This window comes from Notolabrus celidotus, chromosome 6 (genome assembly GCF_009762535.1).
Source record: "Notolabrus celidotus isolate fNotCel1 chromosome 6, fNotCel1.pri, whole genome shotgun sequence".
NCBI lineage: Eukaryota > Metazoa > Chordata > Actinopteri > Labriformes > Labridae > Notolabrus > Notolabrus celidotus.
This window is the reverse complement of record NC_048277.1, coordinates 25,710,578-25,725,197: the sequence shown is the minus strand read 5'-3', so window position 1 is coordinate 25,725,197 and position 14,620 is coordinate 25,710,578. Positions and strand designations below refer to the sequence as shown.

The window sequence follows — 14,620 nt, the reverse complement described above, 5'->3', positions numbered from 1 at the left end:
CGTCCGCACCCTCAGATCCTCCTCCTCCATCCACCTCACTGTCCCCCCTGCTCGCCTTGTTACCATGGGGAGCAGAGCCTTCAGCCGCTCTGCTCCCCAGCTCTGGAACTCTCTCCGTAACACTGACTCACTCCCACATTTTAAATCCAAACTCAAAACTCATCTGTTTAAACTGGTTCACTCCATCTGACCACAACTCCACTGTCCATTCACTTAAAACTTTTTAAATTGTATTTTATTTACTGTTTGTCATTTAAACTCTGTTTGTTTTAATGTTGTAAGGTGACCCTGAGTGTCAAGAAAGGCGCCTATATATAAAATGCATTATTATTATTATTGCAAAAAAAATGTTATCACACATACATGCCAAACTAAGATATCGTACATGGTAAACATCTGTTCAATATCAACATGGATAATCTCCAATCGAAATTGGGAGCAGGACAATCAAAGCACAAATACCTTCCCAGATGGAGCAGTAAGCATGACCGACTCATGTTCTTCAACTACAAGCTGAACAAAGAAGCAAATTAGTTACTCACAGCAGAACCTCTATTAGTCTCTAGTTCTACTACAGTGTTACTTCACTCTCCCACTGTTTGCCCTGGGCTATGAGGGTCCTTTGTCATCAACCCACTGTGACAAACGTTGACAAGCTGCAAACACAACCCTGACACATTCTCCCTGATAAAGCTGAAAAGGCAGGAACGTCTACAAGTACTTTGTAGTTTACACATCCACAAGACTCAAAGCAACATGAGCATTTTTATAGAGTTAAGCTTTTTTATCGTCCAGTCTAATTTCTGCTTCCATGTAACTTTTTTTGTGTCCACCAACTACTGTCTAGCTTGAGCTTAAAGATAGCAACACTATGTGGATTATTGGGAGATTACAGAGTCAGGTTTTGTTCTCTGTGGGTCTATCACCAACCTTAGAACAGCTCTTTTCGAAAAGCTTGTTGATCCATGATTGTTTTCTTTTCTTCCTGATCACCATGACAGCTCTGAGTCCTCACTGGGATTCAGACATGAGCTTCACAATCCAAGTCCCCGAGCTCTGCCACATCCGCTTCTGTGTTCGAGACCAGACCGGCTTCCTCAGCAGTGATTTTGTGGGCCAGTACAGCCTGCCCTTCACCAGCCTCAAGAAAGGTGAGCTGCACAGACTGAAAGAGGGAGAGGGGGGGAGGAGAATCAGATGAAGAGCTACATTACATCAGCTGACATTGTGTGACCATCACTGGATTCCCTTCCAGTGTCAGCATTACTGAAGGTTGATGGTCTCTGCTCTGCGCTCGAGATGTCCTATGAATCCGTCTTTTACACATTGAAGTGATGTTCATATTTTTAGCAGCTTTACATACATCTCTCTTTTCACGTCCCCTTTCCTTCTCCACCTCCAGGCTACCGCTGGGTGCCTCTCCGGTCCCGAGACGGATGCAGCCTGGATCCAGCCTCCCTTTTTGTCTTTGTTTGGTGTTCCTAAAAACAGCTCACCATATCAGACACACACACACACACACGCACGCACACTTCGCCAACAGATAAAGAAGCGTGGATGATTCAGTAACAACAACAACAACAAAAATAGATAAATAAATAAAAAATACCGTCCTTATGTATAAATACTACTTTTATTGTCAGGAAATACACATGCTTTTTCTCCCCTGTGCTGCAGAGGAAAAGACCAACGGGTTCCAACAGGGCTGAAAAGATGAAGAGAAAATAAAGAAATGGAGCAATCCCAGGAGTAGGATATTAGGCTCTTATAATAGAATTAATAATAGATGCAAGTGTGATTGTTGCGGGAGAGTTGATATTATCCAAGCACATCACATAGTGTTATTAGATTAATCATCATTCATCTAAAAACAATAGATGTAATCCTTCTCTTAGATCTGGAGCTGGTGAGTGATGCCAGGATACATAAATAGTCCATGAGTAGTACTAGGAACGAGTAGCAGCCAGTGTTTCCTTCCAAGCCTGTCTCCCTGTGAGAGCCTCAGCAGGGTATAATGTAAATAGCATTCAAAGAGGTATACATAATTGAACCGAATCCAGTGCAGGGCAGTCTAAATTTATCCTCACTAAATCCTGTCAATGAGGCGGATGAGAGTACAGGTCAGCGGGCCTGTCAGGACGAGGACGGCATTAAGATAACATGAAGACCAGCCTTAGTCCTGGAAAGAGGCTGTGTGTGAGTGTGCGTCAGTGTGTGTGTGGAGGTGAATTTTTCAGGTGTATTTTGTGTGGACAGGTGAGTGTCTGCCTCCGCCTGTGTGTGCATGCATGTGCATAACTGTGCTTGAGAGCCACTGATGGAGAAGACAAAAAGATGGAGCGAGAGGGAGAGTGTTAACTCAGTCCCTCAGGCCAGAGAGGCAGAGTTGTCATCCCGCTCACACACTCACCTCAACCCTCTCCCCCCGACTCACCCTCCTCCTCCTGTCTCCCTGCTCTGATTTCACTGGTCAAGGGCGACACAGCCCAAAGGAACAAACATGCTGGGTCTAGGCAGGTATGAGATGTTCAGCTTTTAGCAGCAAAACACCGTCTTGTGTTTGATCTCTCACATCTACGTATAGTCTCACACAAACACATTTACAGGGACTGTTTAGACTCACAGTGAAGAACACAGAGTTTGAAGTAAAAAATGAAGTGCAAATATGCTAACAAAAGTTATTGTTTTTCCTTCATCCATCATCAAGGTTAAAAATCAAATCGACAAATGTTTTTCATTTGATCAATATTTAAAAGCAGGCACATAAGTTACAAGAAGCTCACGCAGTAAGAAGTCTAACATCATCCACACTCTTCATCCACTGCCAGCATCTTAAGGTCTGAACTGAGGTGAAGTTTCATCTTATAAATATGTTCATATGTTCAGTACACAGTTCCTTCTCTCTCTCTCTCTCTCTCTCCCAGTCTGAGAGAGCTTTGGTCATTTCTGTACTCAGAGTCTTTGCCCCCTCTGCTGGCAGGGGGCATTAAGTGCACCTCTCTGAGGTTAGATTGCGCAGTTTCCAAGGGGAAACCAGATTTCCTTGTCAAGCCTTTCCTTCTCCAGCCTTATGTTGGTTGCAGCCACAAAATTCTTCTTGCTTTTCACGGTTACTTCCAGTACCATCCCATACAGCATGGGGACATTACTGTACTCCAGCTGTGGATAAAGAGAGGAGGTGTCTTTAGTCATCGAACAGCTCTGCAGTCAGAACATCCTGTCATTTAAGGACATTTCTTTTTCTGAACTTTGGCTCTTTTTTCATTTATTTCTATTCTTCAGTTTCCTTCTACTTTATTCCATTAAGGTTTTAATTTTCTAGAGAGAGGCTGTTAAGTATGTTGGAAGCTACTGGTCGCTCTTGGCAGGGTTCAATGGCCAGGATTACATCAGACTCACAAAGCCAGGAGAGGAGTGCTGCAGGCAGAGCTTCTTGCAATAAAAGAGAACATTAAGCAAAGTCAGAGTGTATTTTAGAAAACATTTAGGGGCAGCACATTATCTCAAAAATACTTTTTGTTTTATACTGAATAAAGAAAAGGGATCTTTTGAGTCCCTTTTAAACATCAAGAATACATCTGAGTAATGTTTCAACCAAGCGGCAACCTCCGGTCTCAAACTATGAAGCCCATGCTGAAGTGTTATAAACTGCAGTTCATTGAGAATCAGCTTGAGGCTGGCTGCAGAAACACCGGAAACCACATAGACACCAATTCAAAAAAGACGATCTTTGGAGCATTAATAAACATGTTCTCAGCCTGGTTCAAAAAACAGCTTGGCCCTACGTAGCTTATCTCTATCGGCATGCACGGGGGGTGAATCTTTTTCTAAGGCGACGGTTCAGAAGATATTAAGATTACAAGTTTTGCCCAAATAAGGACATGACTGACTTGACTCCCAGTCGGGAACACATAGCTGTTGGGTAAGAGGCTCAAACTCCGCCCCCTTTACGTCACACTCTGCCTGGTTGAGTTCTGCATTTTCAATATGGCTGCCGCTGTCGATTGGCTTCAAAACAGCGCTCAGGAACAGATGGGTGACGTCACGGATACTACATCCATATTTTATACAGTCTATGGTTTCAACCAATGTTCAGTCAAAATCGAGCAGGGTGTGCTATCCATCCATAATACATAATATGCTTCTGTCTGTCCTTTTTTTTGCTCTTCTTGTGCTTTCTCCTTAAACAATCAAGGGTCTCAAGAAAAAGGGTGTCATCCCATTACAAAATCTTCTGCAAAAGAATTGAGAAATTTAATTTTGTCTGATGAATTGCTCCCAAAGGACTCGGAGCAATTAAAAGACAAGAGAAAAAAATACTTCAGTTTACTGAATACTTCAGTTCAGATCTGACTGTGTTTGAAATAGCTGCATGCAAAAGCACATGAGCCTCTTTAACCTGTGAGCCATCCAACAAACAAAACCAGAGGATGCTATGACTGTGCTGGATCATAGACTGAAGGTAGGACAGAAGGTTTGTACCAGTTCATTGAAGGTCGGGTTGTCATTATTGCGGACCACTTTAGTCTTCTTCTTAGAGCGCTGCTGAGGGTCTGGTCTCAGGTGTGTGACCACGTAGGCGTCAGGGTTAGAGCCGTTTGCAAGTTTCTGTTGAAAGTGGAAAAAATGCAGGGAGGGAAAGTTTACAGGTGAATACACCCCTGTAAGTAGTTAAAGAAACAATGTACACTACTGGTCAAGCGTTTTAGAACACCCAAATTTTTCAAGTTTTTTATTGAAAATGATGCAGTTCAATGTCTTATTGTGCTCTGAAATGAAAACATCGAACAAATAAAAAATTGAATTTCAAAAATTAATCATGGAATCAATTCATAAACCAAAATGTAGTCTAAACTTTTGACTCATTGAAGTAGCCACCATTTATTAAGCAACACATTACTTTCTGGAGTACAAGACTGTTCAAATATTGCTCACGAGGGTATGGTACCATAGTGTGTTCCAACACTACTTTTATGCAGACAGAGGGAGTTGGAAGTAATCAAGGACAGTTGGGACGCCTCTAAGAATTGGCAGCAACAACTTTCAAGGCTTGACTAACCTCAATTGCTGCAGAACAGCAACCCATTTCTTGATCCCTGAAAAAGGCCTTTCATATAATTCTGAAATGTACATTCTTTTTTCAGTTTTGGGTAATCTTACGCTTTCTTTTTTTACCTCTGGCAGTTCACCACTTATTTTTGTACCATTTAAAGCTATTCAATGGACATGAACTGCTTTGATTTCAATAAAAAAGTGGAAAAATTGGGGTGTTCTAAAACTTTCGACTGGTAGTGTATATACCATGAATAATAGAGTCTTGTTGAATGTTACAATCAGAGCTAAGAGGGAAGGAAACTCACAATGTTTTTCAGGTGCTTTACCAAAACTGCGAGCTTACAGTCAGAGTAAGAAATGTAGAGTTGGATCTGAGGACAGGCTCCTGCAAAATATCAGCATATCAGAACTTGTAATTTCAAATGTTTTAAAAAATGTACAAACAAGAGGAGCTGCCCAACAGTTGGGGATTCGGTGCGTTGTTCAAGGGCACTGCAGCAGTGCCCAGAAAGTGAATTGGCACCTCTCCAGCTACCAGCCTAATTTTCAAACTTAGGATAGGACTTGAAATTGTGACCCTCCAGTTCCCAACCCAGGTCCCTACAGACTCATCGAGCAAGAACAAGCAAGGCACAGCAGAACAGTTTTTATGTAAGACTAAGCAAGATTTTTCTTTAAGACAAAAAACAGGAGAAGTCTTTAAGTATTAAATATTACATTAAGCATGATGTGTGCATTCTTAAAAAGAGTCATAAATTACCTGTCACTACTGCGTCTTGCATGATACTGGGGCCGTCCAGGAACAAGCTGCACACATATTCATTCTGTAGGCAACAGAGCAATGCAGTTAGAGTGAGTTATAACACACGATCAGAGGAAGAAATAAACCAGTGATGAGGGGAACTCACTCCCTTGCAGGGTCCTTCAAAAAGCTGTTTTAGGTATTTATTCAGCAGAGACATCCTCCTGGACGGGGTGAATGACATCTGATACCAGCTTGGAAACCTGTAGGGGAGAAGACATGCACCATGAGTGTGACAGATAAAGCTTAGCTGTGAGAAGTAAGTTGAGTGTGAATGCTTGTTTCTCCACTCACTGAGGCAGCATAGATTCGATGAAGTATTTCTGCAGCTGTTTATGGATCAGCTCAAACTGCCCATAAGTCTTTTCTCTGTTCAGATAACCGTCATGGATGGTTACTCTCAGGTCATAGATCTGCAATTCAAACACACCGGATGTTCCGTTAGGACATAGGGTGAATGACACACCTTCATAGCCTCACTAATCTCCTGGAAGACTGTATTTCTATTAGCTTTACGCACATGCCTGAAGGAACGACACTTGTCATTGTCACTAACTCTGCTACAGGCTGAATCTGAGTGACTGGGAAATCTCTGTACTTCTTTTGACTGACAAGGCGCTCTATCACTGCCCAAAAAAACTGTTTACACTCAAGTAAAGTGTCACAATGTTCGTTGGTATTTCACTGCTCTTTGATCAGAAAAGTCATCTACATATAAAGTTTAAGAGGGAAGGACAGACTCTAAACATAGTGCAACACTGAAGGCCATGAAGCAAGTGCTCCCCTTGCTAGTTGGATCAAATACAAAGCTCTGTGATGCATTAGACACATTTTCTATCTCAGGTCCAATCTCAATGTCCACCCTCAAGTACTCACTTTCTTTGAGGTGCGTTCCCGCTAAGTCCATGAGGGCTTAGAGCCCACCGTCAAATCATCAAGTGTGTGAGGGATCTCTCTCTGACTTTTTGAGCCCTTTATGCCCCCTTTCCGTAAGTGGGCATTTTTGCATACTTAGTGTAAGGGAATTACCAATAGTTCATAACATTGTGACGTGAAACACATGATTCCCAGGGGAAGCCTGTGAGCATGGAAAGGTAAACAAACGACGCAACATGGAAATTAAAAAAAAGGGAGACCGTAAAAAAGAAGCATGAAAGTTGCAATGAAATTTACAGGTAAAAAAGTTTGCCTGTAAGTATAAATAAAGAAAACCGCCTTAATCTATTCATCTTCACAACATCTTCCAATACAATTTATATAACATAATTATATAGCCTATTAATATATTTTAAATGTTGTGGTTAAGCAGTCTGTATGGTGAGAGCCTGGATCACATGGTAGTCAGTCATCCCTTAAGCGCCTTGAATTTGAGGAAAGTAAAAATTGTGCAATAAAAACTCCTGATATCGCTAAGGTGAGCTTCATGACGTCATGCAGGTTACATGAGAAGTCTCAAAATGCTGTCCTATTCTAGTTCATCGGTTTTGAGCCCTTACAGCCTCCTGCCCTCAATCACTTTCCAGGTGACGTTAATTAAGTCAAGAAGAGCTCAGGGAGGACATTGAGATTGGGACATACATTTTGTTATAAAACAAACACTGGTGCCACCGTTTTGTATCTTAATATCAACAGCAGAAAGAGTGACATGTGTCCTCACCACATCTTTTGTCTTGCTGGAGTATCCCTGTATGACTGCTTCTTGGATGTTGGTGCTGGGAGCCGGGTTGCCATCCCGGGTATGTGGTTCTGGTTTCTTCCCTTGAGCCATAGCATGTGTCAGGAAGTTAAACTTGACTGCAACACACCCCATGCTTTCCTTTATCTTCCTGCATCATGAAATATTCAAACAGTTAGTGTGGAAAGAACATTTATACTGTGGCAGACAGAAAGCAGTGTATTAATCAATCAATTTTTATTTATATGGCACCTTTCATACAAATCAAATGCAACCCAAAGTTCTTTACAGTGATTGAAAACAAGAAAGAAGCAGAAATAAAACAATGGCAAGACATATTAGGGGAAGATAATAATAATAATAATAATAATAATAATAATAATAATAATGATAATGATAATGATAATGATAATGATAACAATAATAACAATGATAAAAAATAAGAATCAAAATTAAAAATAAGAATAACATAATAAAATAGAGACTAATGCACACCAAAAATAAAATATGTGTAATTAAAATAAGTTAAAGCATCAAAATTAAGAATACAAATACTTAAAATAAATAGATTTCAAAAGGGTAAGGATAAGAGTCGAAAATAAAACTAAGGCTAAAAATATCAATAAAACTGAATAGATAAATTAAAATAAATAAATGGATGAATAAACAAACAAATAAATAAATAAATAAATATAGAATAAGATAGCAGTTAAAATTACTAACATAATAAAGCAACATTTAAATGAATATTATAGTAAAAGGTAAATAATAACATTGTTAAACCCTACATAAAAGCCAGACTGAATAAATACGATTTTAATTTACTTTTTAAAGTCTCATTATCTCTGTCAGCTCCTCTCAGATCCTACGGCAGGCTGTTCCATAGTTTAGAAGCGTAGTGGCTGAAAGCAGCATCACCAAATGTTTTTGTTCTCCTCTTAGGAACAACTGAAAGAGCGGAGATGGAGGATCTGAGACGCCTTCCTGGTTTATACACTAAAAGCATCTCTGAGATGTAGTCTGCTGCGAGGCCATGCAGTGCCTTAAAAACTAGTAAAACAACTTTAAAATCAATACGAAAAGAAACAGGAGGCCAATGTAAAGATTTTACAATAGGTGTGATGTGTTCTCTCCTTCTGGTCTTCGTTAAAACTCTAGCTGCTGCATTTTGTATTAATTGCAGTGTATTAAGACTTAGTTAAAGTGTGTATATGTGTGAGATTTGCATTAGTTTACTTTGTAAAGTAGGATGTGGCTTCCAGGTCGGTGTCATGAGGTCTCAGGTTGTTCTGGACGTACTGCAGGTCATTGGAGTCTTTCAGCTCTGGCATTCCTGCACATAGCATCTGGGAACGACAAACTCATGAATGTGTTGTTTTTGAAATCTTTTTTATATGGAGGTGCTTGTTTTTTGTGGTGTTAATCTGTTAATCTGTCTCACCAGCTCCAGCAGGCTGAGTATCAGGGCAGAGCGCCTTCTGATGATGTTGTAAGCTTCACAGCAAACCTCCACAAAGCGATGCAGGCGTTGAGGCTTCTGTCCCCCACCTGTGATGAAGTGCTGCATCTCAGATGTGAAGATGAATGGGGATCGGTCTCTGTAATAAAAAAATAGCACTTTTACAGTCTTCTGTAACCTGCTCACTTCACTGTCTAAATGCTGCTCACTGTTATGACAGCGTACCTTTTAAAACTTCCAAACTTCTGTGCGTTGCCCATAATCTTGCCAAAGTCGATGTGAAACATGTGTCCACTGTGTTTCAACATGATGTTGTCATTGTGGCGGTCGCAGATCCCAAGAATAAAGGTGGCAACACACCACCCTGCACATGACTGAAGGAAGTTATTCACAGCCTGCACACACACACACAAACACACAGCAGGAGAGTCACAACATGTAACTGAAATACTTCACCCAAGTAACACAGACAGGCATACTATTTTATAAGAGGTTTTAACCTTTCATAGTCCTCCTTAGTTCTGTTCCACATGTGGAACCATTTCTCCAAAGTGTCCTCTCGCAGGGTGCCACCTAAACCCCACTCCTGGTGAATTTTCCCCAGTGTCACTGCTTCTGGAACCAACTCCATCAAGCCTAACAGAAGCAAAGAATAAATGTAGGGAAACCTCAACTCTTAACCACAGAGTAAAAAAAGACAGAGGAAATGTTAAAATGCATCCTAAATACACTGACCCTGAGCTCTGCCTGTAGAGAGACATCTGTAGATGATCATTTGCATGTCCAGCCCCTCCTGGAGCCAAATCCTGTCCATCACACGGACGATCTGAAGAACCAGCATGTCCTGCTGCAGGTTGTCTCCCGTCTGAACAACACAGTTAACAGAGTAATGAAAGGTGTTTACTTTAAATGGTTGATTATTGACTTATTGAGACATGTGTCTGGCAGTAATGTGTGACATCATACGAAACACAGAAAATAAGCAAACCTAATTTTATCATACTATATATCATACCATGATAAATAATAAACCATCTGCATCTCTTATACAAGTCATGGGATGTATATGTGTTAGGAGGAAGCTTCCTCATGATTAAACTTCATGTGAGGTCATGCCCTCAGCATGTCACAGTATAGAGATATTTATAACAACAGAGTGATTATTGTTACAATCCACTCGTGTTATTTTTTTGGGACATGCTACACACACAGTTGGTATATACATTTTTTTATGCACAAACATGCAGTGGACATGCACTTAGGAGAGTGTCAGAGTGAGGATGCTGCCATCAACCAGCGCACCCCGAGCAGTTGGGGGTTATGTGCCTTGCTCAAGGGCCCCTCTGCAGAGCCCAGGCAAGTGAACCAGTATCTCTCCAGCCACCAGTCCACTTGCCAAACTATGTCCACACTGGGACTCGAACCAGCGACCCTCCGGTTCCCAAGCCAAGTGGACTGAGCTACTGCCGCCCCCAAATATACAGTTGTGCTCATAAGTTTACATACCCTGGCAGAATTTGTGATTTTTTTGGGACATTTTTCAGAGAATAGGAATGATAAGAGAAAATTTTTTTTTCACCCATGGTTAGTGGTTAGGTGAAGCCATTTATCGTCAAACAACTGTGTTTACCTCTTTTTATATCATAATGACAACAGAAACTACACAAGAGATCATAAATTCTGCCAGGGTATGTAAACTTATGAGCACAACTGTACATATATACATAATAAAATATATATATACCGAATGATTAAACTGATACATTTTAAAAATATTTTGCTCTGTTGATTTCTGACGAGAGGATTTAAACCGCGCAAGTGGAAATTTAAAAGCCGGCACTGATTATTAGAGCGTATACCAGATTATTAAGGCGTACCTCTTTAAGAGCGGGTGATATTTATCAGGCTGGAACAAGCAATTTATGTCAAGTTAAGTTAAAGCACTCACATTAGCAACCCTCAGAAAGTAAAGTAAGACAAAGCTTGAATTAACATGTTGTTGGATGTGTGCATTCAATCTACAAACCTTGCAGATGACACTGACATTCTTCGCCAGAGGATCAGAGCAGATGATGAGATCCCCAGAGGAGCAGCATTTGAGTTGTAAAACCTGCAGGCCTGTTGTAACACATCAGGAGTAAGCACTCTCAAATATAACTGTGTGCACATTAAACTCCAGTGATGGTGTAAATAGCTCAAATATGTTATGTGACATTCTTACATCCACGTCCAATGCTTTAATATGTACAGCGGGATCCAGAGGTAGACAGCAGCTGATCCCATCTTTGAAGAAGTTATTGATCTTCAGTTTCTCTTTCATTAAAATATTCTGCATGGAATTACTCAAATGAGATTAACAGGCAAAGACTTGTATTGCATGATGGAGGATTATGAGTATTTATCCATACTGGACCTTACGTCGAGCCTTTTCAGCAGTTCGGACCTTCTCAGCCACCTGCATGAGGACAGACACCAGGCGGGTTTCTAGCTCCAGCTCCTGTCTCAGTGCCCGACCACAGCAGTGCTGCAGGGCTGCCTGAACCTTACTGAACCAGCTCTGATAGTATGGGTCATTGTGGGCATCCTCCAGGAGCCTATCAGCATGCTTAATGTTAATAACTGGGATAAAATTCCACTAAACATACACACGTTAACAATAAAATACACAAAATATAAATGAATGCTACATTAGGTAGGGTGACCATAGATTAGTTCCTTCACTAACATACTGGTGATTGAAAAGTTCCTAAATGTAATAAACCCAAATGAGATATCAGTGCGATCTTCAAGTGGCAGCAGACATGTTATCTATGATCCCCAAAACGACACTCTGCTGTGTGACTGTACAGCTCACCAGTAGAGCTGCTGGGCGATCCGTATGCTCTTCAGGGATCTCTCCAAAAGCATCATCACCAGAGCTCCATCCAACTTCCACTCACTCTTAAGAGCCTGCAGGACAGGGGGACTGTTACAAAAATGCGTGCCACCTATCCCTTTATTTAAAGCATGTTTCCCTAAAAGTACCATTTGAGCTGTTACAGAAAATATAAGTTTGACTAAATTCAAGTTTCTTTAAAGACCTCTGTTAATGAATTGTCCTGTAAATGATGACCTCAGTGTTTCTTTTACATTGCCTACATTTCTGTTTGGCTACATGGGCTTCACAAGGTTACATTTAAATGTTTTTAGTACTCCCTGAATGTTTCTCATTTGGGCTTTGTTGACATAAGCAAACTTTTCTGAGCTGAGGTTGGCTGGTGTTGCACACTGTTTGTATCAAAGAGAGAAGATGCACCACTGAGTGTGCATACTACTTAAATCATTCAAATTATTATGTCAAACTGTCCTAGGGTTAGCTAACCCTATGTGTGGAAATTAGTCTAGAGGTCAAGACAAGTCAAGACAGACTTTATTGTCATTCATCTTGATAGTACGGTGGCCCTGAAGGACAAAGCAAATTTACAAAAGATGAAACACTTTTACAAAGTTGGAGACATTTTACAAACGACGGAACACTTTTACTGTTGAGTGTGACTCCTTTTAGTTTGTCTCCTTTAGCCGGACTCCGTTTAGCCTGAGGCTATGTGGTTTATCTCCATCAAAACAAACTAAATGACCCCTCACTGGATCACTTCCGGATCACTTGGTACAATCCCTTTCTGTAAAATTGAAATGTTAATTTGTTTCAGAAATGGTAATAATTTTCCGTCGTTTGTAAAATTGTCTCGAACTTTGCAAAGTGTTCATCTTTGTAAATTTGTTTCCTTAAATTCAAATTTGTTTTGGCCTTGGTTAAAGTGTTTTGCTGATGTAATTTTGTTTAATAAAATGTAAAAATGTTTTCCGAATCTAAATGTCTCCAACTTGTGAAAGTGTTTCATCTTTTGTAAATTTGTTTTGTCCTTCAGGGCCACCGCAGAATAGCTTGTATACAGCTGAACGAAATTGCGTTTTCTCACATGGCAGGTGCAAAGCAGTGCAAGTGCAAATAAACGACAGACAACAATACACCAACAACAAATACAGAATAAAAAACAAGATGCAACAACAACAACATGAGGACAGACTAGAAAACAGCTGACTATGTGAGTTAAACTAAACTAAACTAAATATGGATAATGGGGTGATTAGATAAATAACAGTGGTTCTCAACTGGTAAAGCCTCAGGAACCACCACCTCGTTCTCAAAGACAACGATGATCCAAATCTCTGAGATTGTTATTCATGATCCATTTTGGGTCCTAACCCAGCAGTTGAGAAACATGAGTCTATATCCCTGGATGCTATTACAGGAGGACCCTGAAAGTCAGGGATGGTCTTTATCTTATGAGACAATCCTTTCAAACATTGGGGATAATAATAACTTTAATCATAGGCCTGACAAATAAACAATTCCTAAAGGCACAGATTATAATGAGTATGATAAAGAGAAGAGTGTGGCATGTAAAAAAACTAAAAGATGTTTTCAGTTCATGATGTATGATAGTGTGCTTACCTGGACCAGCTGTGGCAGAAAGAGCTCCAGCTCCCCATCTGGTATCTGCTCAAAGAACTGAACCGCTGCTCTCCTCACAGTTTGATCATGAAAACTGAAAAAGATGTATAAAGATACTTGTGAGTAAGGCCTTCTACAGAAGTTTTGTTATTGTAAACTGCTTTTATCAGCATGACATTGAGACAGATTATTCCTTTATTAGTTGGAACAATAAGCCTTTCGCCATGTGCTGCATGATGCCTTCTTGTTTGTCCTGACTAGTGCTTTGCATAATGTCTGTTTCTATATTTGAATAAGACTGTATAAGTAACAAACCTGTTACTGAGCAGGAAGAGGGCCTCTTCAGGTTGATGGATGGGCCAGTTTTCCACAATCGTGTAGATTTCTGTCAAGTCTTCTGGCTGCCATTGGGGGGCTCCACCCAGCAGCAGGTGGAGGAAAGTGCTGGCTTTGTCACTACAGTAACGCTTCGTCCAGAGGAAAGACTTCTCATTTGGTGTAAGACTAGGTGTGAGAAAGGGGCAAGAAAAACAAGAATTGAAACCGCCCTTAAGAAATGCAATACAAAACCTGCACAGTCATGGCAGGTCATAGGGTGTGTATCTATTTGTACTTACAAGCAGAGGCAGTGTTTCTTAGAAACATCCAGCATTTTTTTTTGCAACTCCTCACAGGGTTGAGTAAAAATGGCTGAGCCAGGGAGTGCGATGGGCCTCTGATACCTCCACTCTGTCTGATCTTCAAACTCAAGCTAGAATAGAAAAGAATAGCCTTTATTTGTCATTGTCAGGTGCACAATGAAGTTATTAGCGCTGCTCCTGAAGGTGCATGTAATACATACAAATAAAATAAAAACAGGTAGAAAATATACATAAAATATGTATAAAAGACATAAATATAGTAATAATATAAATCAGATGTCGAATATATACAGTCAGGTCTGGAGAAGAGGTATTTGGATTTAAGATATTGCACATATATGAAAAGTTTTCACAGTTCCTGATATTGCACTTGACATGAATATTATTGCACAGTTATAAATATAAGTATTGCACATGAGGGGATTGTTCATGGCAGCTATTTGTGGGTGTTTAGTGTTGTGATGGCTCTCGGAAGAAACTGTCTCTGAGCTGG

At 40.4% G+C, this 14,620-nt stretch overlaps 2 protein-coding genes across 3 annotated transcripts in view; one reads left to right on the top strand and one right to left on the bottom strand.

Moving 5' to 3' along the window:
- LOC117813958 (1-phosphatidylinositol 4,5-bisphosphate phosphodiesterase zeta-1-like) overlaps positions 1-1,625 on the top strand; it is a 20,472-nt gene extending 18,847 nt beyond the window's left edge. For both annotated transcript variants that reach the window (XM_034685037.1, XM_034685036.1), the window contains 2 exons: positions 1,002-1,151; positions 1,403-1,625. In XM_034685037.1, the coding sequence (XP_034540928.1) occupies positions 1,002-1,151; positions 1,403-1,485 (233 nt within the window). In that variant the 3' untranslated portion in view covers positions 1,486-1,625. The remainder of the gene's footprint in view (positions 1-1,001; positions 1,152-1,402) is intronic.
- The window catches only part of pik3c2g (phosphatidylinositol-4-phosphate 3-kinase catalytic subunit type 2 gamma), a 23,093-nt gene continuing 10,087 nt past the window's right edge, over positions 1,615-14,620 (bottom strand). The window contains 20 exon segments of the mRNA XM_034685035.1: positions 1,615-3,159; positions 4,483-4,608; positions 5,361-5,440; positions 5,816-5,879; positions 5,964-6,060; positions 6,152-6,270; positions 7,515-7,683; positions 8,769-8,878; positions 8,974-9,130; positions 9,217-9,388; positions 9,493-9,627; positions 9,727-9,856; positions 11,018-11,064; positions 11,067-11,109; positions 11,213-11,320; positions 11,405-11,585; positions 11,846-11,940; positions 13,487-13,580; positions 13,802-13,990; positions 14,104-14,237. Coding sequence (XP_034540926.1) covers positions 3,007-3,159; positions 4,483-4,608; positions 5,361-5,440; positions 5,816-5,879; positions 5,964-6,060; positions 6,152-6,270; positions 7,515-7,683; positions 8,769-8,878; positions 8,974-9,130; positions 9,217-9,388; positions 9,493-9,627; positions 9,727-9,856; positions 11,018-11,064; positions 11,067-11,109; positions 11,213-11,320; positions 11,405-11,585; positions 11,846-11,940; positions 13,487-13,580; positions 13,802-13,990; positions 14,104-14,237 — 2,403 coding nt within the window. The 3' untranslated portion in view covers positions 1,615-3,006.